This window comes from Ambystoma mexicanum, chromosome 7p, assembly GCF_040938575.1.
Source record: "Ambystoma mexicanum isolate Mex_15411 chromosome 7p, UKY_AmexF1_1, whole genome shotgun sequence".
Classification (NCBI taxonomy): domain Eukaryota; kingdom Metazoa; phylum Chordata; class Amphibia; order Caudata; family Ambystomatidae; genus Ambystoma; species Ambystoma mexicanum.
The window spans coordinates 384,145,994-384,165,675 of NC_090939.1; the positions used below are offsets into that span (position 1 = coordinate 384,145,994).

The 19,682-nt window shown below is 45.8% G+C and overlaps 1 protein-coding gene across 2 annotated transcripts in view; it reads right to left on the minus strand.

Moving 5' to 3' along the window:
• The window catches only part of LOC138526081 (multidrug resistance-associated protein 1-like), a 1,621,759-nt gene that overhangs the window by 178,468 nt on the left and 1,423,609 nt on the right, over positions 1 to 19,682 (minus strand). For both annotated transcript variants that reach the window (XM_069636425.1, XM_069636424.1), the window contains 2 exons: positions 18,463 to 18,618; positions 3,735 to 3,934 (listed from right to left, as the gene is read on the minus strand). In XM_069636425.1, the coding sequence (XP_069492526.1) occupies positions 3,735 to 3,934; positions 18,463 to 18,618 (356 nt within the window). The remainder of the gene's footprint in view (positions 1 to 3,734; positions 3,935 to 18,462; positions 18,619 to 19,682) is intronic.

Sequence of the window (19,682 nt, forward strand, 5' to 3'; positions counted from 1 at the left end):
AATTTCCATCTTCCTAACGGCGGTAACCCTTTTAAAAATGGGTTGGGTACCAACTATATACCTTTTTGACGACAGGGGATTGTTCAGGGTTGCAAGTACAATACTCTTAGACTTTGTGCAAGCTGAATTAAACGAGCCTGGCTGCCTATTTAACAGTTTTTTGCTAACCCTCTGGGTGAATGAAGCAGGTAACTCTGGCTGGTACCTCAATCCCTGCAGTGCATGTTTATCGTGTATTTTAATCACAAACCAGATGGCAAAATGATCAGTGCAAATGTCACATAGCACACTAAACTCGATACCATGGTTCCAGAATTTTACTGGGACACATAAGTAGCCGATCGTTGAGCGACACGAAGCTGACGAGAAAGTAAAAGGACCTGGGACATCATCAAGGAAATGCCCGTTAGCTGAACGCAACCCCCATTCATAGAGGAACTTCCATAGCCTAATCCCCTCTGTGCAGATTCTAACATCCCTCATAATAGGAATCGGAATCCCGGCCAGATCGTCTTCCGAGTGATCAAACAGAGCAGTTCCGGGACTGCCACTCATCTTGGCGTTGAAGTCCCCACCCAGAATAAGGAATAACCCCGTTAACAGCAGCCAGATTGACCAGGTCTTCCATAACGGAGGATAACACCAAGAGACAGCCCCTAGTGAACTGAAAATGGGGACTGTTATAAAAGTTGACCACCAACATATCATTCTCACCAATCATGCAGATTCTAACTGCCTGCAAGAATGGATGTGAATACTCCAAGGGAAACAGTTTGCTAAATAAGGGGGTTTTGACCAGAATAGACACACCTCAATAGCAGCGTCCCCTAAGATTCTTCCGTGCCGCTATACAATATGTCACAAACCCAAGTCTCCTGTAATAAGACAATGTACACCTTCACAAGAAGTGGCCTGGTCTCTGGACTGCCCAATCTAGATTTGATGCCAGCCACATTCCATGAAATAATCACCAGGGGTCTGGCTGAGTGGGTGACATGGGACCGCTCAGACACAAAATGAAATAGGACACCACTCACTTGACCCTCTAATGGGTCGAGCAGTTCTCAGTCTCCACTGTCAGGCCACATTCCCTAAAGCTGTTCCAAAGGTGGAGCCAGTATAGGGAATTCATACATCTTTTCGCTTCCCTGCTTGGAGACCTGGAAACTCTTGGAGATGGCCTGCCTCAGCCTCTGCTCCAACTCTTGTCAAATAAATAATAAGACGATTGGGACTGATGGTAAGATCAATACTATTACCTTGGGACTATTTCCCAGAAATGACGTGTGCGGGTTTTGAAGAGCCATCGTCCCCTTTCCCTTCCTCTTGCCAATAATACCATGAATCATGAAGATGGCATATGTCAGTCTTGGTGTCCTCAAATACCTCGATCCCCTCCTAGCTAGTGCATCCTGACAATTTAGGATACACAGGCGGAAGTTTGCATTAAGCAAAGAAAAGTGAACATTGCACCCCTTACAAAACATTCAGTCAAAGAAAATGCATCAGTGGGAAACAGTGGGAACGAAATATCATTCACCCCCAGCACCTCCGATAAGCCTTTCGCTAAGGCTCTTTTGTAGGCATTTTTATTGCCATGTGTTAGGCCCTTAAAACAACAAATTAAGTTTGTGTTTCGCCAGCCACTCAGATGATCGACATTGGGAGTGCCCAACATCAGGCCACCACATGGAATTCCCAGAGGGACATCAACGCACTGAGTGTTATTCCTACAGTCTCCCTGATTAAATCCATGCACACTGCCCCGCTTTCCATTATCAGTCTTGAAAGTAAGTTGAGGGCTAGGCATCCTGAAGTTAGCCTCAGCCTCACTTTTTTGCTGTATAGATGTAGTCAATTGTCTGTTCCAAGTGTTATTTCCACAGTCACCCGGTTTAAATCTGTGCGCACTGCCCCGCTTTCCATTGTCAACCTTCATAGTAAGTTGGGGGATGGACTTCCTTGTGTTAGACTCAGCCTCACTTTTGGGCTCCGGAGATGTAATCATTTGTCTGTTCCTCTTTTCCCTCACAGGTTTAGCAGCCCCCATCACCCCTACCCTCGGGCTTGCCACCAGCCCTACCAGGGGACGCTGCGAGTAATCCTTATCAGTTTCCTGCACCGGGATACAGATAACATCATGCCCTGACTGGACCTACATATCTTTACTCTTATTTACATCCCTTGACACCAGACCGGACACAGACTTTGCCAACAGGCTGATTACCCCAATACAGGCATCCATTTTCCCTGTGTCCTTATTCCACCTGTCCGTCAACAGTCTGAGGGCATCCTTCAATTCCAAAAATGCTATCGAGAACCTGTTAAGATGTGTGGCAAAATTTTAATTATGGTCTGGGTTTGTGCTTGCGCTGTGTTCAACAACTGGTTCACCATCGGCTAGCAGGCTTAATCCAAAAAAATCAGTGGATGCAGATGCAGAAATCCAAGGTTCACCCTGTGGGCATACTGGTTGGTTACTACTTATTTCTTTGATTGTAGATGGAATACACAGGAGTTCTCTAAAATAATTGCTCCCACGAGTAAAAACCTGACCGGAGCAGCCTACCAGACTGCCCTGTGTGGTTGACAGTCCCATGTCCTCAGTGAAGCCCTCCTTCATGTTCCCACCTTGTACTCCCATATGACTTCTTCCAAAGCTAGGCACTCCAACCTGTCTTGCAGGTTCTATGTCATAATTTAGCTTTTTGTAGGCCGCGTAACAAAAAGACCACCCCCACGACCCAGACCCCTACAACCCCTCTGCCTTGACATTCAAAATCGGGGGTTTCACCCCCTAAACAATCCTCCCTCAGCCACCCCGCATCCCTTCCCTTCCCTCCCAAGACTCCCTCAACCCAAAGTTACACACACATACAACACACACACAAACACACACTTACCCGGTCTCCCTAGACGGCACTTCTGGGTCCTGGCGTGGATGTCAGCCCCTCTGCGCAACCGCTCATAAGCAACATCAGAGGTTTTATCATTTGACACAATGGGTAGAGGGGACATGGTCAATATACCTGGTTGCCCATCACAAACAGATCCGGTGCCTAGATTGTGCCCAGAGCTATTCCTTGGGTTAGACGTCCAAATAGATGTGTCATAAGTATGAACGTCCAAAGGTGCTGATACTTAATTTGAGGCCAACACAATAGTGCCAATAGTGCCTCCTCCCTGCAACCTGCCTCTCGGTTCTGCTGAGGAGTCATCAGCGTCTGCATTACCTTTGGTGGCACTAGTGGCAACCACTAAGCTACTTGTGGGACTGACCACGTTGATCACAGTGGCAGCCTCAGCATCAACGTTATCCATCACCACCTCAGTCTCAGCCACCCCGATTGCTGCTGGATCCCCGTTTCTAACTTCTTTCTGCACCTCGATCCCAGAGGGCGCTTTCATAAGCCTCTGGCTTCAGGTAACCCAATTAATCGTGGTCAGCCTTGAAGCATTGCAAGCCATAGCAACTTTTGTGCCCAAATGATTTGCTGTGTCACCTTTTTTAACTACCTTCCGGGCCCAGCCTTTCGCCAACATGACAGTAGCAGTAGCTTTAGTCCACGACAGTCCACAGTCCCAGGCACCTGACAATCCAAAGGCAATCTAGACCACAGCACCACCCACAGCTGGGCACTATAGCTGGGCACTATAAACATCCCACAAAGTCAGTCAGTAGAAATATCTCATGATTCCATCATCTGTACAGTATTAACCAATTAGTGTCGTACCTGTTCGATATAACATTGTTGTAGTAGCACACCAAATTCTCGTTGACTGCATCTTTGTTTTGATTGATGAATCTCTCCTGGTGTCCATATGCACGGATGGTGGATGCTCCAAATAGAGACTCGCTGAAGTGTGAGATTACAGGGGACCGAGATGCTCCATCGAGTCGTCGGATTTGACGGGAACTAGCGATATAATATCTCTAGTAAAACAAAAACATAGATTAGGCTTTAGATCATTTGGACAATACTGATATAAGTTATGAAGTGCAAGAAACCTTGCAGTAGGTCCCTCACTTTCTTCTCCTATACAGTGGCTATGAAAATGACTGAACATTTCATAGTCGAAATACATTCTAACAAATACTATGGAACAAGTAACTTACCTGTAACTGTTGTTCTCCAGCATGGATCTTACAAGGATTCACATGCTCATAAATAAAAAGAAAGGTTGAATACTGCCTTTCATCCATTATCCAATGACGGTCATCTCCCTGAAACCTGCCCCCAGCGGCCATCTTCAGATTAGAAGCACGTGAGGTGGCAGTATGAACCCAGAAGAGCCACAGCAGGGACGGAGGGAGGGTTTGCATGTGAATCCATGCCAGACCCATGCTGGAGAGCAACCGCTACATGCAAGTAACTTGTTCCTTTTCCAGCATGTGGTCTGGCATGGATTCACATACTCATTAATATGATTATACAACAGTAACAAATACAAAACCACGGGAGGTGGCAAGGCTCTACAGAACTACAACACTTACCCCAGGAACCGACTCACCTCAAGCGAACAGGTTGCGCAGCACTTCCTGGCCGACACTGGACTCCTCCCTGGAATCCCTGTTCACACAGTAGAATTTCGTGAAGGTTTGTGCTGACCTCCACTTAGCAGCCCTGCAAATGTCTAACAGGGGAACTCAAGAGAGAAACGCCCTCGATGCAGCTCTGGTAGAGTGGGCTTTCGGCCGGCATGGGAGGGGTCTGTTGGCCAGACGATGACAGTGCATGTGACAGCCGGAGAGCCACCTGGATAGGGAGGCCTTGGACAGGGCCTTTCCCTGATTCACAGGACCAAAGTTCACAAAGAGCTGAGAAGTCTTCCAGAAATCCTTCGAACGGCCCACATAGAACTTTAAGGCACGGGCAACGTCCAGCGTATGCAGTGACCGTTCATCAGCCGAAACCGGATTTGGGAAGAAAACTGGAAGCACTAAAGGTTTGTTGAGATGATATTGATATTTTAATTCTATCGGGTTCGTACATAAGTGTTTCAGAGTGGGGCAAGGCAAGGGAGGGGAACAGGGGAGAACAAAACAACTATCTTACTAGGCCCAGTGAAATTGAGAACGCGCAAGTGCATGAGAGAGGGGGAGGGGGAAAAGTGCATGGAGGGGGGAGAAGTGGAAAGTGCGAAGCAAAGGAGAAACAGATAAATAATAATACATAAATAAATAATAAAGGCAACAGTAGTGCAGCCAGCAATTGGCAAGTGCTGGGTTTAAGGCAGCAGACAGGGTAGGACTGATAAGGCAGACAGGGTAGGTCTGATAAGTGCAGGAAGAAAAAGCGGATGGAACTCAGACAGGACTTTCACCATGAAGGAGGGGTGAGTGCAGGCTGTAGCGATAAGTAGAGGGCTTTGCAGGAAAGAGCCTGGATCTCCCCTATCCACTTGGCCAAAGTGATCACCACCAGGAATGAAGCCTTTCATGAAAGAAACTTGAGAGGAGCAAGATGTAAAGGCTCAACTGGAGGACACATGACCTTCGTGAGGACAACACTGAGCTCCCACGCTGGGGCCAGAGCTTTCACTGGAAGGAAAGACCTAAAGAGACTTTTCATGAATTGTTTGACCAGTCTGTGAGGCCATAACGATGGCTTTGTAGGTGAACGGATGTATCGTGAAATGTCCACCAGGTGCACCTTGATGGAGGCATCTTGCAGCAGCATCTCCTCAGAGTGTTGATGACGCGTAGCAAAAGGGGAATCGGAGGAAAAGCGCACAGGAATAGACCATCCATCTGAGTGAGAAGGCGTCCCCCAAGGTGCCCGGTTGAGGCAACCTGCTGGCGAACTGCTTGCATTGGAGTTTGTTGCTGTGGCAAACAGATCGATTTCGGGACAACCCCATTTTCGGAACAGACAGTTCAATAGGCCCTGCTGCAACTCCCATTCGTGATCGGATTGAAGCTCCCTGCTGAGGGCTTCCGCTATGGTGTTCTTTATACCTGCTAGATAAAAGGGTACAAGGAGCATGTTCTTTACCTCCAACAACAGAGCAGGGGATCGGGTTCCACCCTGCTTCCTGATGTAGAACACTGTGGTGGTGTTGTCTGTGAAAATCCTTACCAATTGACCTTTCAGAAGCGTCAAGAACGATGTGCAGGCCCAGAACACGCCCCGAAGCTCCAGCTCATTGATATGTAGATCCTTCTCCTCCGACAGCCAAAGGCCTCTTGTTTGGAACTGTACGATGTGGGCACCCCATCCATCCAGCGAGGCGTCCGTGTTGACTGTTGCCTGAAATGGAGGGGTTCAAAATGGGGAAACCTGCGTAAAGTGAGAGTGCAACTTCCACCATTGAATGGCTTGCCTGAATTCCAGGTTGAGCTTTAACTTGTCTGACCAATTGCCCATGGCATGTTGCCACCTGCAGTCCAGAAACTCCTGGAGTGGCCTAATCTGCAGCCTGCAGAACTGGATCAGATGTATGCAGGAGAACATCATGCCCAGCAGCGACTTGATGACTCAGATGGTTGCAGATTAGATGGCGAACGGACGATGCACCTTCCCCAAGATGGCCAGCCCCCGCTTTACTGGGATTAACGCAAGGGACGCCACTGTGTTGAGATGCGCCCCAGAAACACAACATCCTCCAACAGCGTTATGCAAGATTTTGGATAAATGATAGAGAATCCAAGCCCTGTTAGCAGGCCTATGATCTCCTGTGTGTGTTGCACTGCCAGAGTATGTGACCGGATGAGCCAGTCGTCCAGGTGCCGGTAGACGTGTATGCCCTTGAGACGTAGATGTGCTGCTACCACGGCCAAACACATCGTGAACACCCTTGGTGCTGACTTCAGGCCAAAGGGCAGCGCCTTGAACTGGTAGTGATTAGCCAGAACTACGAAGCAAAGTTTTGATGCTTTGGATGAATGGGGGAGTGAAAGTAGGCATCTTACAGATCGAGAGTTGTCATGTAGTCCCCTTCCGCCAGTTGGCCAAGCACTTGTTGCAACGTGACCATCCTGTACTTTTGGGTCCCTAGGTATTTGTTGAGGCGCTGTAAATCCAGGATTGGGCACCAGCCCCCAATTTCCTTCAGACTAGAAAGTATCTGGAGTATGCTCGCAGTGGGACGGGTTCTATTGTGCCCTTTGGCAACATGGCTTGTACTTCCCACAGCAGCTGGGCAGTGTGTTGTTCCTTCCTCGTTACAGGGGAAATACGAGGGCACTTGCATTTGAATTCCAGTGTGTGACCATTCCTCATAATATCCAGCACCCATTTGTCTGTGGTGATGTCTCTCCAGGGATTGACAAAATTTGACAGAAGGCCTCCCACCGAGGTGCTGAGGTGGGTGCCCGGGCCCTGGGCTGAGTCAGTCCTCCACCGAAAGCTTGGGACCGACCTCTGTATGATTCCTGCACTGTGCAGCGGGAAGGCTGGCGGCAGGATATAGAGGCGTAACCCTTTGAGGATCTTCCAAACGCACTACTGGAGGACTGAAAGGAAGACGAACGGTGCTGCTGCAGGGTTCCTAGTGACCTTGCTATCTCTGTCCGTCTTGATGGCCTGCAGTGTTTCATCCACTGCCTTTCTGAAGAGATTATCGCTGTCAAAAGTCATATCTACCACCTTGGCCTGAATTTCCGGTCTAAAATTGGCAGCCTTCAGCCAACCTTGACGCCTGATTTGGCAGAAGCCGGAATCCACATCGTCCATAGCCATAGTGATGGCATGATCAGAGGTCACCTCCCCCTCCTGAAATAGTTCCAAAGCCTCAGTTCTCTGGTCATCTGGCAATAATTCCAGGAGTGGGTCTAGTGTAAACCACAACTCTATCATACCGGGACAGGATGGCCAGAGCGTTGGAAGCCTTGATGGAAGATTGTGGTATATATTATGCGCTTTCCCGACACATCCAGCTTCTTCCCCTCTTTGCAAGGCGGGACCATAGATTTTGAGGATGGGTTCACCGACCGTTTGCTCGCTGCAGCCGAAACCACTGAATCCGGGGATGGCTGCGAGCTGAGGCATTTGGGGGCTGAGTCCGGCACCCTATATTTTTTTCCACTGGTGCGGAGCTCGGGGACTTCATTAGGGCCAGGTCCTCTTCCCATACCTCATCCAGCAGCAGGACAGATAACATTGTCTTCCTGGTTAAGGTACGTCTCTGGTAGAGGAAACCTTCTTTCCTCTTCTCCTATGGTACCAGATTAAATAGGGCAGAAGCCCTCGCCATCATGGAATGGAATGACCCAACTTCATCTGGGGTGAAGCTCTGGGGGTATACCATCCGCACCTGCTGGCACGCCATCAGCTGCGATAAAGTCATTGAATTCATCCGTATCAGTTGTGCCGGCGTCAGTGTTAGTAGCTGGATCAGTGTGGGGTGCCTCGTCTGACGGTGTTGGAACAGGCAGTGGTGACGGTGGTCACCTCGGGGTAGCCAAGTGATGCCTGTGTGGAGGCCTTGGAGGGCTGTACCTAGGGTTGCTCCCTGAAGGGCCCCTGGCGGGTGGTAGCCGCTGCTGTATCTCTGAAACCAAAGAACTGAGTATTGTGAGGATGTCCTGGGATACATCTCTTAGAGCTTGAGGAGGGGCCCTTGGAGGAATGCTGGTCTGTCTCAATGGGCTTGCATGCCTTGGAGAATCCAGGCCTACAGGGCTGTAGCCCCCTGCCTCGAAGCACTCATGCCGTGCCTTGTCGTCATCAGAGCTAGTGTAAATGGCCAAAGGACTGCACTCTCTGCATACTGGTCTCCTGGTCTAACCACTTCCCTCAGGGTTATCGACATGACTGCTGCCTTTATTGACTGGGTAGTTGCAGTCAACGAAGCAGTAGCTGTGGGTTTTGATGGCAGCGGCTTTTCCTTACTTGTTGACGAGGAGGCTGTCGACGAGGTGGACGCCGTCGAAGCAGTCACCAACAAGGTGGCCATTGATGAAGTAGCCGCTGATGAAGCAGCCGCCCATGAGGTGGTCGTTGACGCCTTTGACAAAGATGTGCTCACTGCCATCGACGAACATCTGGTCAACGTAGTCGTGGCCGTAGACAGTTTCGTAGTCGCTGACAAAGCCGTAGTAGCGGGCGTCACTGAGGGCTTTGAAGAGGTTTCCCTTTTTAGAGTGCTTCTTCTCCCGTGATGAACCGCAGAGTTTCGAGGTCTTTGTGCCAGCCACCAGCAAGCTCACTGTATACAAGCAAGGAGACGGAGAGTGCTTGTGTCCTGAACTAGGACTCGCATCAGCGGTGTCTCTAGCTGGACTAACAGCCTGGCGCTTGGCTTTACTGGAGCCCTCCTGGGGAACCTTTTCGGCCTGTGGGATATTTTTACCCATGCTGATGCGCCCCACTGCACCCCTTTGCCAATGGGGAAAGAATCAGCCAAAAATGGATGCGCTAACCCCTGTGCACGGAAAAATTTGCAAACCTGCGCATGGTTCACCCTCACAAAAGGCTGCACACCCCTGCCACACACAGTCAAAGTTGGGGTAAAAAACAGAACTCACTGCAGGAGAATGCCAGTGGGTGCTGTTGCATGTAACATGAAGCAAGGCCACAGAAGTGGGCTAAAAACCGAACATGCCTTTTAAAATGCAGCTTCCCCAACCAATTTCAACCTTCAAAGTGCTGTTTTGGTGCTAAATTCAATCATTTTCCAAGTGAACCATTGAAAGTAAAAGTGTGCTGAAATCACAGATCATCCAGTGTGGTCAGAGAAACCTGGCTTCACTGGTTGACAGCAGCTAAGAAAGGTATTTCATGAAAAACCAGTCCAGCAACAGTTTCTTTCAGTTCCACGGGAAAAGTGTGATTAAAAGTGGCAACATATAATAATTTCAGCTGTTCAGAGTAAACTCCAAGCAAAGGCTGAATACTTATTTACAGACTACAATTTCCAGCACTCAAGGACAGAAATGGTGCTGAGTAGATGTGCATGCTGCAAAGGAAACTCTGATGTAAAAGACTCATTTTAAATGTGTTTTTTTCCATGAAGAAATTGTAAAATTTGCCTGTGTAAAAGCAATTTTTGTGAAGGACTTAATTCCTTTAATTGTCAACATCCCATATAAACTGTTCATTTTATATCTTTTAAATTAAAGATTTTAGGGAATCTTAAAGTCACCCAGTTTGGAGTTAACTGGTTAATTCTGATTGGACAGTGCCCAGCCTTGGAAAGATGACACTTCATGTTGACACTAGGCTACTACAGGAAGGCTTAATTGATGCTGGAGGTTCTCGCACATTGACAACAATGAACTCATCATACGTTCGTCTCTGGCTCAGCCAAGGACAATGGCAGGAAACTTCCCTCTACACCCCACCCTGATCAAAGGAATGTGACAGCTGTTGCCAGTTGAATGAAAGTAAAAAAAAAAAAAACGAAAATATATCTGTTTAAAATGCCTATTTGTGATTAAGTTTTGAAAATCTTTAACTTTGCACCATGAAGGTGGACAAATCTAAAAATTGGTAGGTGTAAATCTAATGTTATGCCCTTGCTTTGAAGACGTTAGTGAACCCTGTACTACATAAGGAACCAAAGTTACATGAAAACCCTAATTGTAGCAAAACTATTAATGCTGCAAGTCTAATATTGTATACCCATGCTCTAGTGATAATCGCCCAGATATGTACTGAATTAGAAATTGTTAGGCCAAACTGTTATGATTAAAATTGATAAAATTCCACAGAATGACAAAGACAGCTCTCACAGAGATGGGAATTGGACGCAAGGATAACTCAACAAATATATAATGTATGTGTCCGATTTTAGTAGAGGGCATAATTATAGAAATGTGCATTTGTGCAAAAGTTAAATTGTGGTTCAAATCAATGTGGAAGTTCCTAAATCCCATCATAAAAATGACAGCTCTTTTCTGACTTCCAACCAGAACAAGGCAAGTGCCTTTGACCACTCACAGCCATAGGGTGTGGTTTGAAATTCTGCCCCTACCATAAACTTTGTGATATCACTTGGCAGGATAAATATATGACTTCACCACACATAGACACTGCTTCCTGACCACATCCTGATTTCCGCGCAGCTCTTTGTTCCTGACTTCTTCATCTTGTTCCTGATCTAGATTACTTTGCAAACCCAGGCCTCAGCATTTGCTGAACTCTTTTCAGCTAGGCCCAGATCCAACCATCCCAAACTTCAGAGAAAATAATTCTGATTCAGTCTGGCTCGCTACCATTAAGGCTTGCCTGCTGAAACTCGCAATCTCGCTAATCTATCGTGTCCAGTGACCAGAAGGGCCAATGCAATCCAAATCCAGTCTGAGGTGCCGCTCAATTGACCAGAACCGCTCAGCTGACCATCGTGCCAGAGGTGCCTTGCTGCTGGTAGACCCGATCCGATGACCAGAACCCTGACGGTCCAATCTTATTTTACAGTGGACTGTAAGTATAAACAGGAATCATAGTAACCCATAGTATATTTGCATTGTCCTATCCCAATCTCAACCTATCCCATCTTTAACTTCAGAACCCTAACATTGTCAAAACCATTCTTGCGCTGATTTTTCCCATTTTGTGTCATTAAAACATAACCCATTAGTCATTTGGATTAAATTAAGTAATTCCCATACAGAACGGAAACCAAAGTATCATACGTGAAGAGTTACAAGCCACTGTGGAGATTCACAGGTGGCATTCTCTTTTTCATAGTCATTAATATAGTTTAAATAAACCCAATCTGTCATTGTTAAAACCGAAATTTCTGCTTTTCTCTGCTCTATTTTTTTTCAAAAACGCCTCTCACTAAAACTTCCATAACTTTTTCAATTTTAAAGCTAGAGATTTAATTCCAACTCTCAGTTAAACCTAAGACCGTTAGCTACATTCAACCGAGGAACAATGTATTTGACCCGTTTATATTTAAAAAAATCGCATAGTGAAATTTTTGCTGGAAATTCACATTTTGCAAAGGTTTTACATGTGTCCTTCCCATTCAAAGTGTTTCTTAACTCCCAGTCTGATCTAAAGTGTGTACTGTTGCTTATATTGTGGCTTATGTTTGTTAGAACCGGTTTAGTATTGCTCCCATAGGAATTTGTTATCAATTTAAACATTTTTCCACACTTTGCATTGTTCACAAGGCCATGTCTAACTGTCAGTTTTTAAAAGTGTCCCGGTTCCTAAAACGGTTTCTCTCTTGTTTGGGGAGGGAAGATAATATTCCAACACTGTATTCTGTTGTTCATTCCCGAATACCTGATGCTCCCTTACATCTGTGTAGAATTGCTCATGTGTGAATTCAGGAGGAAATCTTAACCTAAGCGCTATCTGTTCAGAAAAACAAAATTGTCTTTTCCCTGTGTTTTATCTTCTGTGCTGCTGCAAAGTAAATTCAATTGCTTTACTTATTTTCTGATTTGTATTGTCACCACTTGGTGATTGCTGTCATATATATATATATATATATATATATATATTAAAATTTGTGGTTGGTTTAAATTTTAAATAAATAAATAAATATTTATCTTTATAAACCAGCCTGATTCCTGGTCCACTGTGGCCTGGGGGTATTTTGAGATGGGTGTGATATGAGTGGTATATCACTCAGAATATTGAACCTATAGACATAATAAATAAGTATTTCATTTGTGCATTACATGCTAGGCAAGACCCGGGTGTGTGCCTGATTGAAATCCTCAACAGTCTGAACTGAATCTCTTACTAGGTGGGGAGCACCTTGGAGAGCGTCCCAATCTGGGCTTCGCCTGAGCGTGCCCGGAGGCCACGCCAGGCCCCCTGTCTTCTTTCAACCACACCACCAACTGTCGGTAGCGGCCCCTCTTCGTTTTGTCTGAAAAAGTTTGACAGATGTCGCATCGGTCCTCCTTATGGTCGGGCTGCAGACAGCAGAGACATCTAGTGTGCTTGTCCTCCACAAAGATGTTCGCAAACCACACCGGGAGCAGAGCCCCTGAAGAGACTTCTCCTTCCTTCCTCCAACATGGTGAGGCGTGAAGTAGGCCTTTGTAGGCATTTCTACTTGAGAAGTTGTGTAGACTTCAAAACTTAACTGGCAACAGAGTAGCGTTACCGCAGCTAACTAGTCGTCAGCAATCTTTGAAATATACAAAAAAGAACTGAATTTTCAGTTGAAAAAAAGTTTAATTGTATCAAAAAACACTTCAAGAGCAAAACTCGAGGACTCCCTGCATCGAAAAGTGTGGAAAAAATCTGAAGAGAGACGACTGTCACTGGGTGTGTGCAGTATGACCTGGTCTTTAGTGATTGGACAATGGGTGAAAGGCAGTATTCAAGTTTTTAAAGCAATACTGCTTTCTTTTTTACCGAGGATTCCTAGCATGATGACGGGGAATATTCATGAGCATGTTAATCCATGCCAGACCCCATGCTGGAGAATGCTATATATGATATGATGTTTTTATTCACGTTGTTATGTATCTGATTAATTTGTGCTTTTATGGTTTTTATGCCGAATAAAGCTATGTACAACAACAACTATGAACTACTCTGAAAAATATCCTTAAAATGCTTTTTATTTCATACATCAAAAGTGTGAAATATTGTGTTTTACTCTTAATGTTTGTCTGAAATTGCATATTCAATGTAATTGCACTGGCACATTCAATACAAACACACATTTAGAGACGGATTAAAAAAGAATTGGGGAAGACCAGAAAATGGGCAGGTCACCAAATTCACAAATGTAAGTAGTACATTTCTTTGGGAACCCGCGGCAACCATCCTGACGACAACAGTGTTTGAACTAATGTATGAAAACTATTCTGTCATAGACTGCCAACAAGCACCCTAAAACTGCATTTCATTAAGCGGAGGACTTAAAGGTCCTGCCATGTTGAAGCGTTAAAAAAATAGAAAGACACTATATAGTGGCGCAAATTAGAATACTCAGGGACTGGCAAAGAGACAACCAGGATAAACCGTGGCGGCCGATGGATAGGGCGGTGGTGGCGGGACATTTAGAGAGACTGCTATGGAAACAGGGGGTCGATAGAACACCCCAAATGTACGCCAGTAAAATTACATCGACCGTGGGGGAGGCATGGGACACTGCAGTGAAATGGACTCAGATTACCACATTACCCTCCCCCTACATGCCGCTATTCAAAAATCCACAATTCTCTCCGGGCTGCGGAACCTTAACTTTTGAGAAATGGCATCAAGGCGGCTGTCGAATGATGCGAGATATGTTTGCAGGCAGTAAGGGCAAAGATTTTGAGCAATGCAAATCAGATTTTGGGCTGGAGGAGAGACATAGGTATGTATATATGTAATTGCGCCACTGGTTATCCCACCCAGAGCTGAAGCAAGCAGGCGCGCGGTCCCTAACCCCTTTGAAAAAAAAATACTTAGATACCCACCCCGGGGACAAGGGCCTGATGACCTCCATATACAAACATATCAAGGAAGTGGAAAGCACACCAAGCAGGACCTATATGAGAAAGTGGGAGGCGGACACGCATAGCTCTCAACGATTTGTCTTGCAAAGGTGGGTGAAATCACCCAATTTTGTTTTTGGCGGGTGAGAGGCCCATTGGAATGAATGGGCGTGCAGGAGGCTTGGCTGGTGAGTCAGCCCTTTACAAGGCGGGTGACACCCGCCAAAAGCGTGTGAGTTGAGAGCTATGGACACGGGCACGGACATAGGGGAGCAAGAGTGGCAACACCTGTGGGTCCAGATACCTAAACACACTAGATCTCTTCAGGTCCGGGACACCTGGCTAAAGTTAATGTTTCAATGGCACTTAATCCCGGTCAGACTGTGTAAAATGTACCCACATTCTCCCCAACTGTGCTGGAGAAACTGTGGAACAATGGCACGTTGGCCATATTTGGTGGGAATGCCCAAAGCTGGACACATATTGGGGATACATACGCCAAGCTATAACACAGGTTGTGGGGAGAGTGGGGGGGAATAAGGGGTTAGATATGCTTTGCCTATATGGGACTCTGCCCGAAATTCCTATGAAATCACTCCGTAAAGTATACGTAATTATGATGATGTCGGCAGCAATGGTGTTTGCTCGTAAGTGGAAGTCGAAAGCACCTCCCCAAGAACTTGAGTGGATTGCCAAAATATGGTCAGTGGTTTCTATGGAATGGCTCACGTACTCCGTACAGGAAGACCATTTGAAGTTCACAACAGACTGGTCAGCTGTCCTGGCATTTCTGGCATTTCTCGGAGGAGGAAAGACCAGAGTATGGTGTCCTAAAGCAGCGACCCTGTTGGGAATCATTGACTCACAAGAGGACTCCGATCCATGAAATGGAGAGAGTGAGGACGTAAGATTTTGCCTATATAAAAATAATGAATGGAATAAGGCCCCATGTTGCCACAATTGTTGCCACGCAGAGAAAGACAGTGCATCTGGCTACCGGATCAAGGGGAAAAGGGGGGGGGGGCGTTTTCAATGTTGATTGTTCCTTTAAAAATGCCAATAAACACATGTTGAAAAAGAAAAAAAATAGAAAGACCATTGTATCCCTGTCTGAGGCATAAAGATGTAAAGCGGAACTGCAGCGAATCATACTTCTGAAGTTCTAGGTTCAAATAAATACAAAGAACATTAATGAAATGACCCTTCTATGCATTTCACTTCCGGCAGCTAATGTTACAAACTAGAGCGGTTCTGGACGTAAAGCACAGCCAGGTTGTAATTGGATGGCGCTGTTTCAATGCATTAACATTCCCACTCCAGTCACCAGGTTGCGCAATTGCACGAGTGCGGTGGGGGTCGGGGGTCATGTGAATGTGTGCATGGATATTTGTATACGCAAGTGTAGCAAGGCAGCCTTCCGTTTGCATGGACACATTTTGCAATCCATCCAAATATGCCTTTCTGAAACGCACAGGAGGGAGACAGGATTTTCATTCCACCTAAGTAGATTTGTATCTATAAAACCGCACTTCGGATGAGGGAATATATAACGGATTAAAGGAAGGGAAGAATGAATAAAGGGAATGCATAGAGAACATCACTCCGATCTGCAGCACATTCATGCCCTTTCTGACGTTGGAGTATTTTTTTAGGGGCAAGGATAGGTTGAATTGTAGAAGCGGATTTGTGGATTTGTTCAGAGTTTAGCTAGGGGATAAGAACCTTTCAAGGATCCATCCCCAGAAACACGATGGCGCAGACATATTTGCGGACACCGAGCCTGTGCATCAATAGCAGATTATGGTTTAATACTCCAAACGGTAGGTTTGTTTTTTAAGCCATGTTTGTGCTAGTCAATGAGGGCATGCAAGCACTTGCGTTTATTGTGAGTTAATGCTACTTCTTTAAACCAAGTAGGAGTGCATACTACGGAAGGGTCGAAATAACAGCACTTTGTTGAACTTCCATTTCTGGAACGCTGAAACCGGCTGCAGGCGTCTTCTGGATCTAGTTAGTATCTAAATTGTCAGTAATAATCAAGCCAAACATGGTACAATGCTTTAAAGCAGCAGCCATCCCTTTAAAACACAACATAGAAGCCTTAATCAAGAGGCGTACTATGTGGCAAGCCATTGCCAAATGGCTCTCTGATGAAGAGACCTCTGAACTTAGGCTGTTTGGGTGTGATTGTGCACCTTTTTATTTGAAAGAAGTGATGTGGGCACCCAAGGGACAAATGAAGGGGCGCCCTAAAATGATGCTACTGGGGTGGAAGGTGTGGCGCAGGGCATGTCAAATGATGGGGGACCCGTCCCCATGCTCACTGCAGATACCATTGGTTGTATTGACGGGGGCAGACGCTCAGCTGCGAATGATACTCCGGACCCACTGGGAACCGGCTGGGGTGGCAACGATGGGTGATATATGGCAGGGGGGCACAAGTGTTACTTTTGAGGGGCTGCGGGAAGAAGCTGGGTTACACGAAGGCCAGTACATTACGTATCACAGAGTGGTACAGACGATCAAGAGAACATGGTCTGAAACTGTGTTGGAGGAAGAATTAGACGCCACCATAGACGTGATATATGACATAGCTGAGGGGGGTCACGAGATTTCCAGACTGTATGAGATGTTGATGTCTAAAGTGGGGAAGGAGGTCACGCAGTTGAGACTAGACTGGGAAATGGAAGTCGGGGCCCCAATGGGAGATGGGATGTGGGAACGGGTGCAAGGGTATCATAAGAAGGTGTCCAGAAACGCGAGGCTGAAACAGTTACAGCTGTACATAACACACAGGGCTTATATGACGCCTTGGAGGATATCGAGATTTGAAAATGCAGGACAGCAAGCATGCCCCAAGAGTGACGAAGAGAACGCGGGCATGGTGCATATGTTCTGGTCATGCCCGATCATAGAGAGGTTCTGGAGGAGAGTGAAAGAGAAACTAGAAGAAAGAGGGGTCAAGATAGTAGTGGATACGGTGTGGGCCTGTCTGCTGTGGGGGTTCCCCAGACTACAGAAGCTCAGGCATGTAAGCAAGCTGAGGGACCTGGCTTATGTGCTTGCAAAAAGAAGGATTGCCATGGGATGGAAGTCATGCCATGCGCCGAAGATAGAGGTGTGGTGGAAAGACTTGCAAACATGGGCAGAAGCCGAAACCATGGCATGGCAAGAAGCGTGTAGTAATGGGGGGGGGGGGGGCAGAATGAGTCCCTGATGGCCTGGAAATCACTGATAGCCGAACTGTTTGGGTCATTAGCCGACCCGGCTGAGCCTGTGGAGGAGGAGTCCGAACCACAGGATGCGGAAACTGACGGTTTAACGCAATAGACTCGCAAGGAGGGTGTGTTAGAGGGATAAGTGGTTAGGAATTAAGGAAAGTGTAATGAATCTGTTGGAACATGCACTATTTGTTTGGTTTTTATTGTTTTTTTGTTTATAAAATTTAATAAAAACTTAAAAAAAAAAAATAGAAGCCTTAATCAAGCCAGCGCTGGGCTTTCTAAATGCCACCACAAAATGCAACATGCATATGAAAATGTCGAACAGTACCAGGGACAGGGGCATCCTTGTGGCACTCTGTCATTTATGTGGTGAAGTTGAGAGGGATCTTTGGGTGCTGAACGTTGGACTGGAATTTCAGCACTGACGCTACCCACTGGAATAGAAAGACTCGTGATTTTGTAAACACAGAAGTGCTGACCTTTTGCCCTGGTCACTGAACAGGTATGTGCCAAAAGGGTAATGTCCTTGTAAAAATTTAGGCAACTGCATATTGTATTATTTGCATGTGCAGATTTTTGCAGAATGAATTCAAGTCTTAATACGTGCAGACAGGATAAAAAAAATACGATCTGAGTAGAGATGTATATATCATCAGACAGTCGTCACTCTCTTATTTTAGAGACTACTATTGTGCAACCACATTGGCACTAGCTCCATTGACGAGTGAGTCTGCATAGGTCGCTCTGCTTGAGCAAGCCCATGTTTATTATGCATTTGAAGTGCTTGGTATCAGCCAGCCTAATCACAATTCCATACAGGTGTACCATCTGTCTCTTTTAATAATTTATAACACTCCCCATCTCGTCTAGTCACCTTTTAACAATGCATTCACTTACTTGGATGGTGAGATACAGCACTCCCAAGGGTACCACTGCGAAGATAAAGATTGGTGTAGCATAGACGATAACTAGGACAGTTCCAAGTACGTCCAGCATACAGTTTACCCAGGTGCGCAGGTAGTAATGAAAACGCTCATCAATCACATATATGTCCTGAAAATAAATGGATACGTGTTTATTCAGTAAAATTGGACAAACACAAATCCTTTCATGCTATGTTATAAGATATGGTTAAAGCCATGTTGTGCACAATATCAGACTTTTTTTATTTGGCCTTGATTGAGGAATGCTGCATAACAGATCTGTTTTATTTTGTGCTGGGAAGAAACAAAATGCCTGTGGGAGACTACACCAGCCTTGTCCTCTTGGTATTAGGTAACCCACCTATTGGTATAAGTCTAATAATTATTTATTTAACGGTCAGTTTTAAATAAGCCTTCTTTAAAAAGGGCAATATGCAACAATAAAATACACTTCATAACAATTCCTCAGATTTAAGATAAGCAGGTAGATACCCTTTTGGGATGCCTCACACATACTTCCTACACCCTCAGGTGACCTCAATTACTAGTACATTGTTTGGCATTAATATATCACTTTTTACACTTAAAGTAATTCTGAGGTTGTGGAAAAGGAAATGGTTAGGGGAGAAAAAAGGTTAACAGGTACTCAGAGGACTTGAGCACTTTTCAATCTCCCAATGAAGTCTAGATTAGATCTTTCCCTGCAATAGAAGTTAAATTTATGCACCACCTATGAGGGACAGTTAGAACCAAAGTCAATGGGTTAGAAGAGTCTGCAAGTACCCAGGGCAGCCAAAGTCGATTTGAGCAATGATTATGGAGCTGAGACACTTCTTTAGATAGCACAAAAGTCTTGCACAAAGTCTAGAGAGTTTGTAGTAAAAAGAATCACTGTTGGGCCACAAGCTGTAAGGCTTGGAAGGAGACATAGACAACAGATTCCTCAGCCGAACTCCTGTCCATCAAACTTCCATTATCGGACACCCAAACTATTCTCCTACACATGATATACAGACCACCAGGCGCCCTATCCACCTTTGAAGAGGATATCTCTCTTCTACTCACCACGAACACCAAACCTAAATCACAAATCATCTTCATGGGTGATTTCAACCTGGGACTCAATGACCCCAACGACAATCACGCCACCTCCCTTAACGACACTATCACCCACTTGGGCTTCACCCAACACAT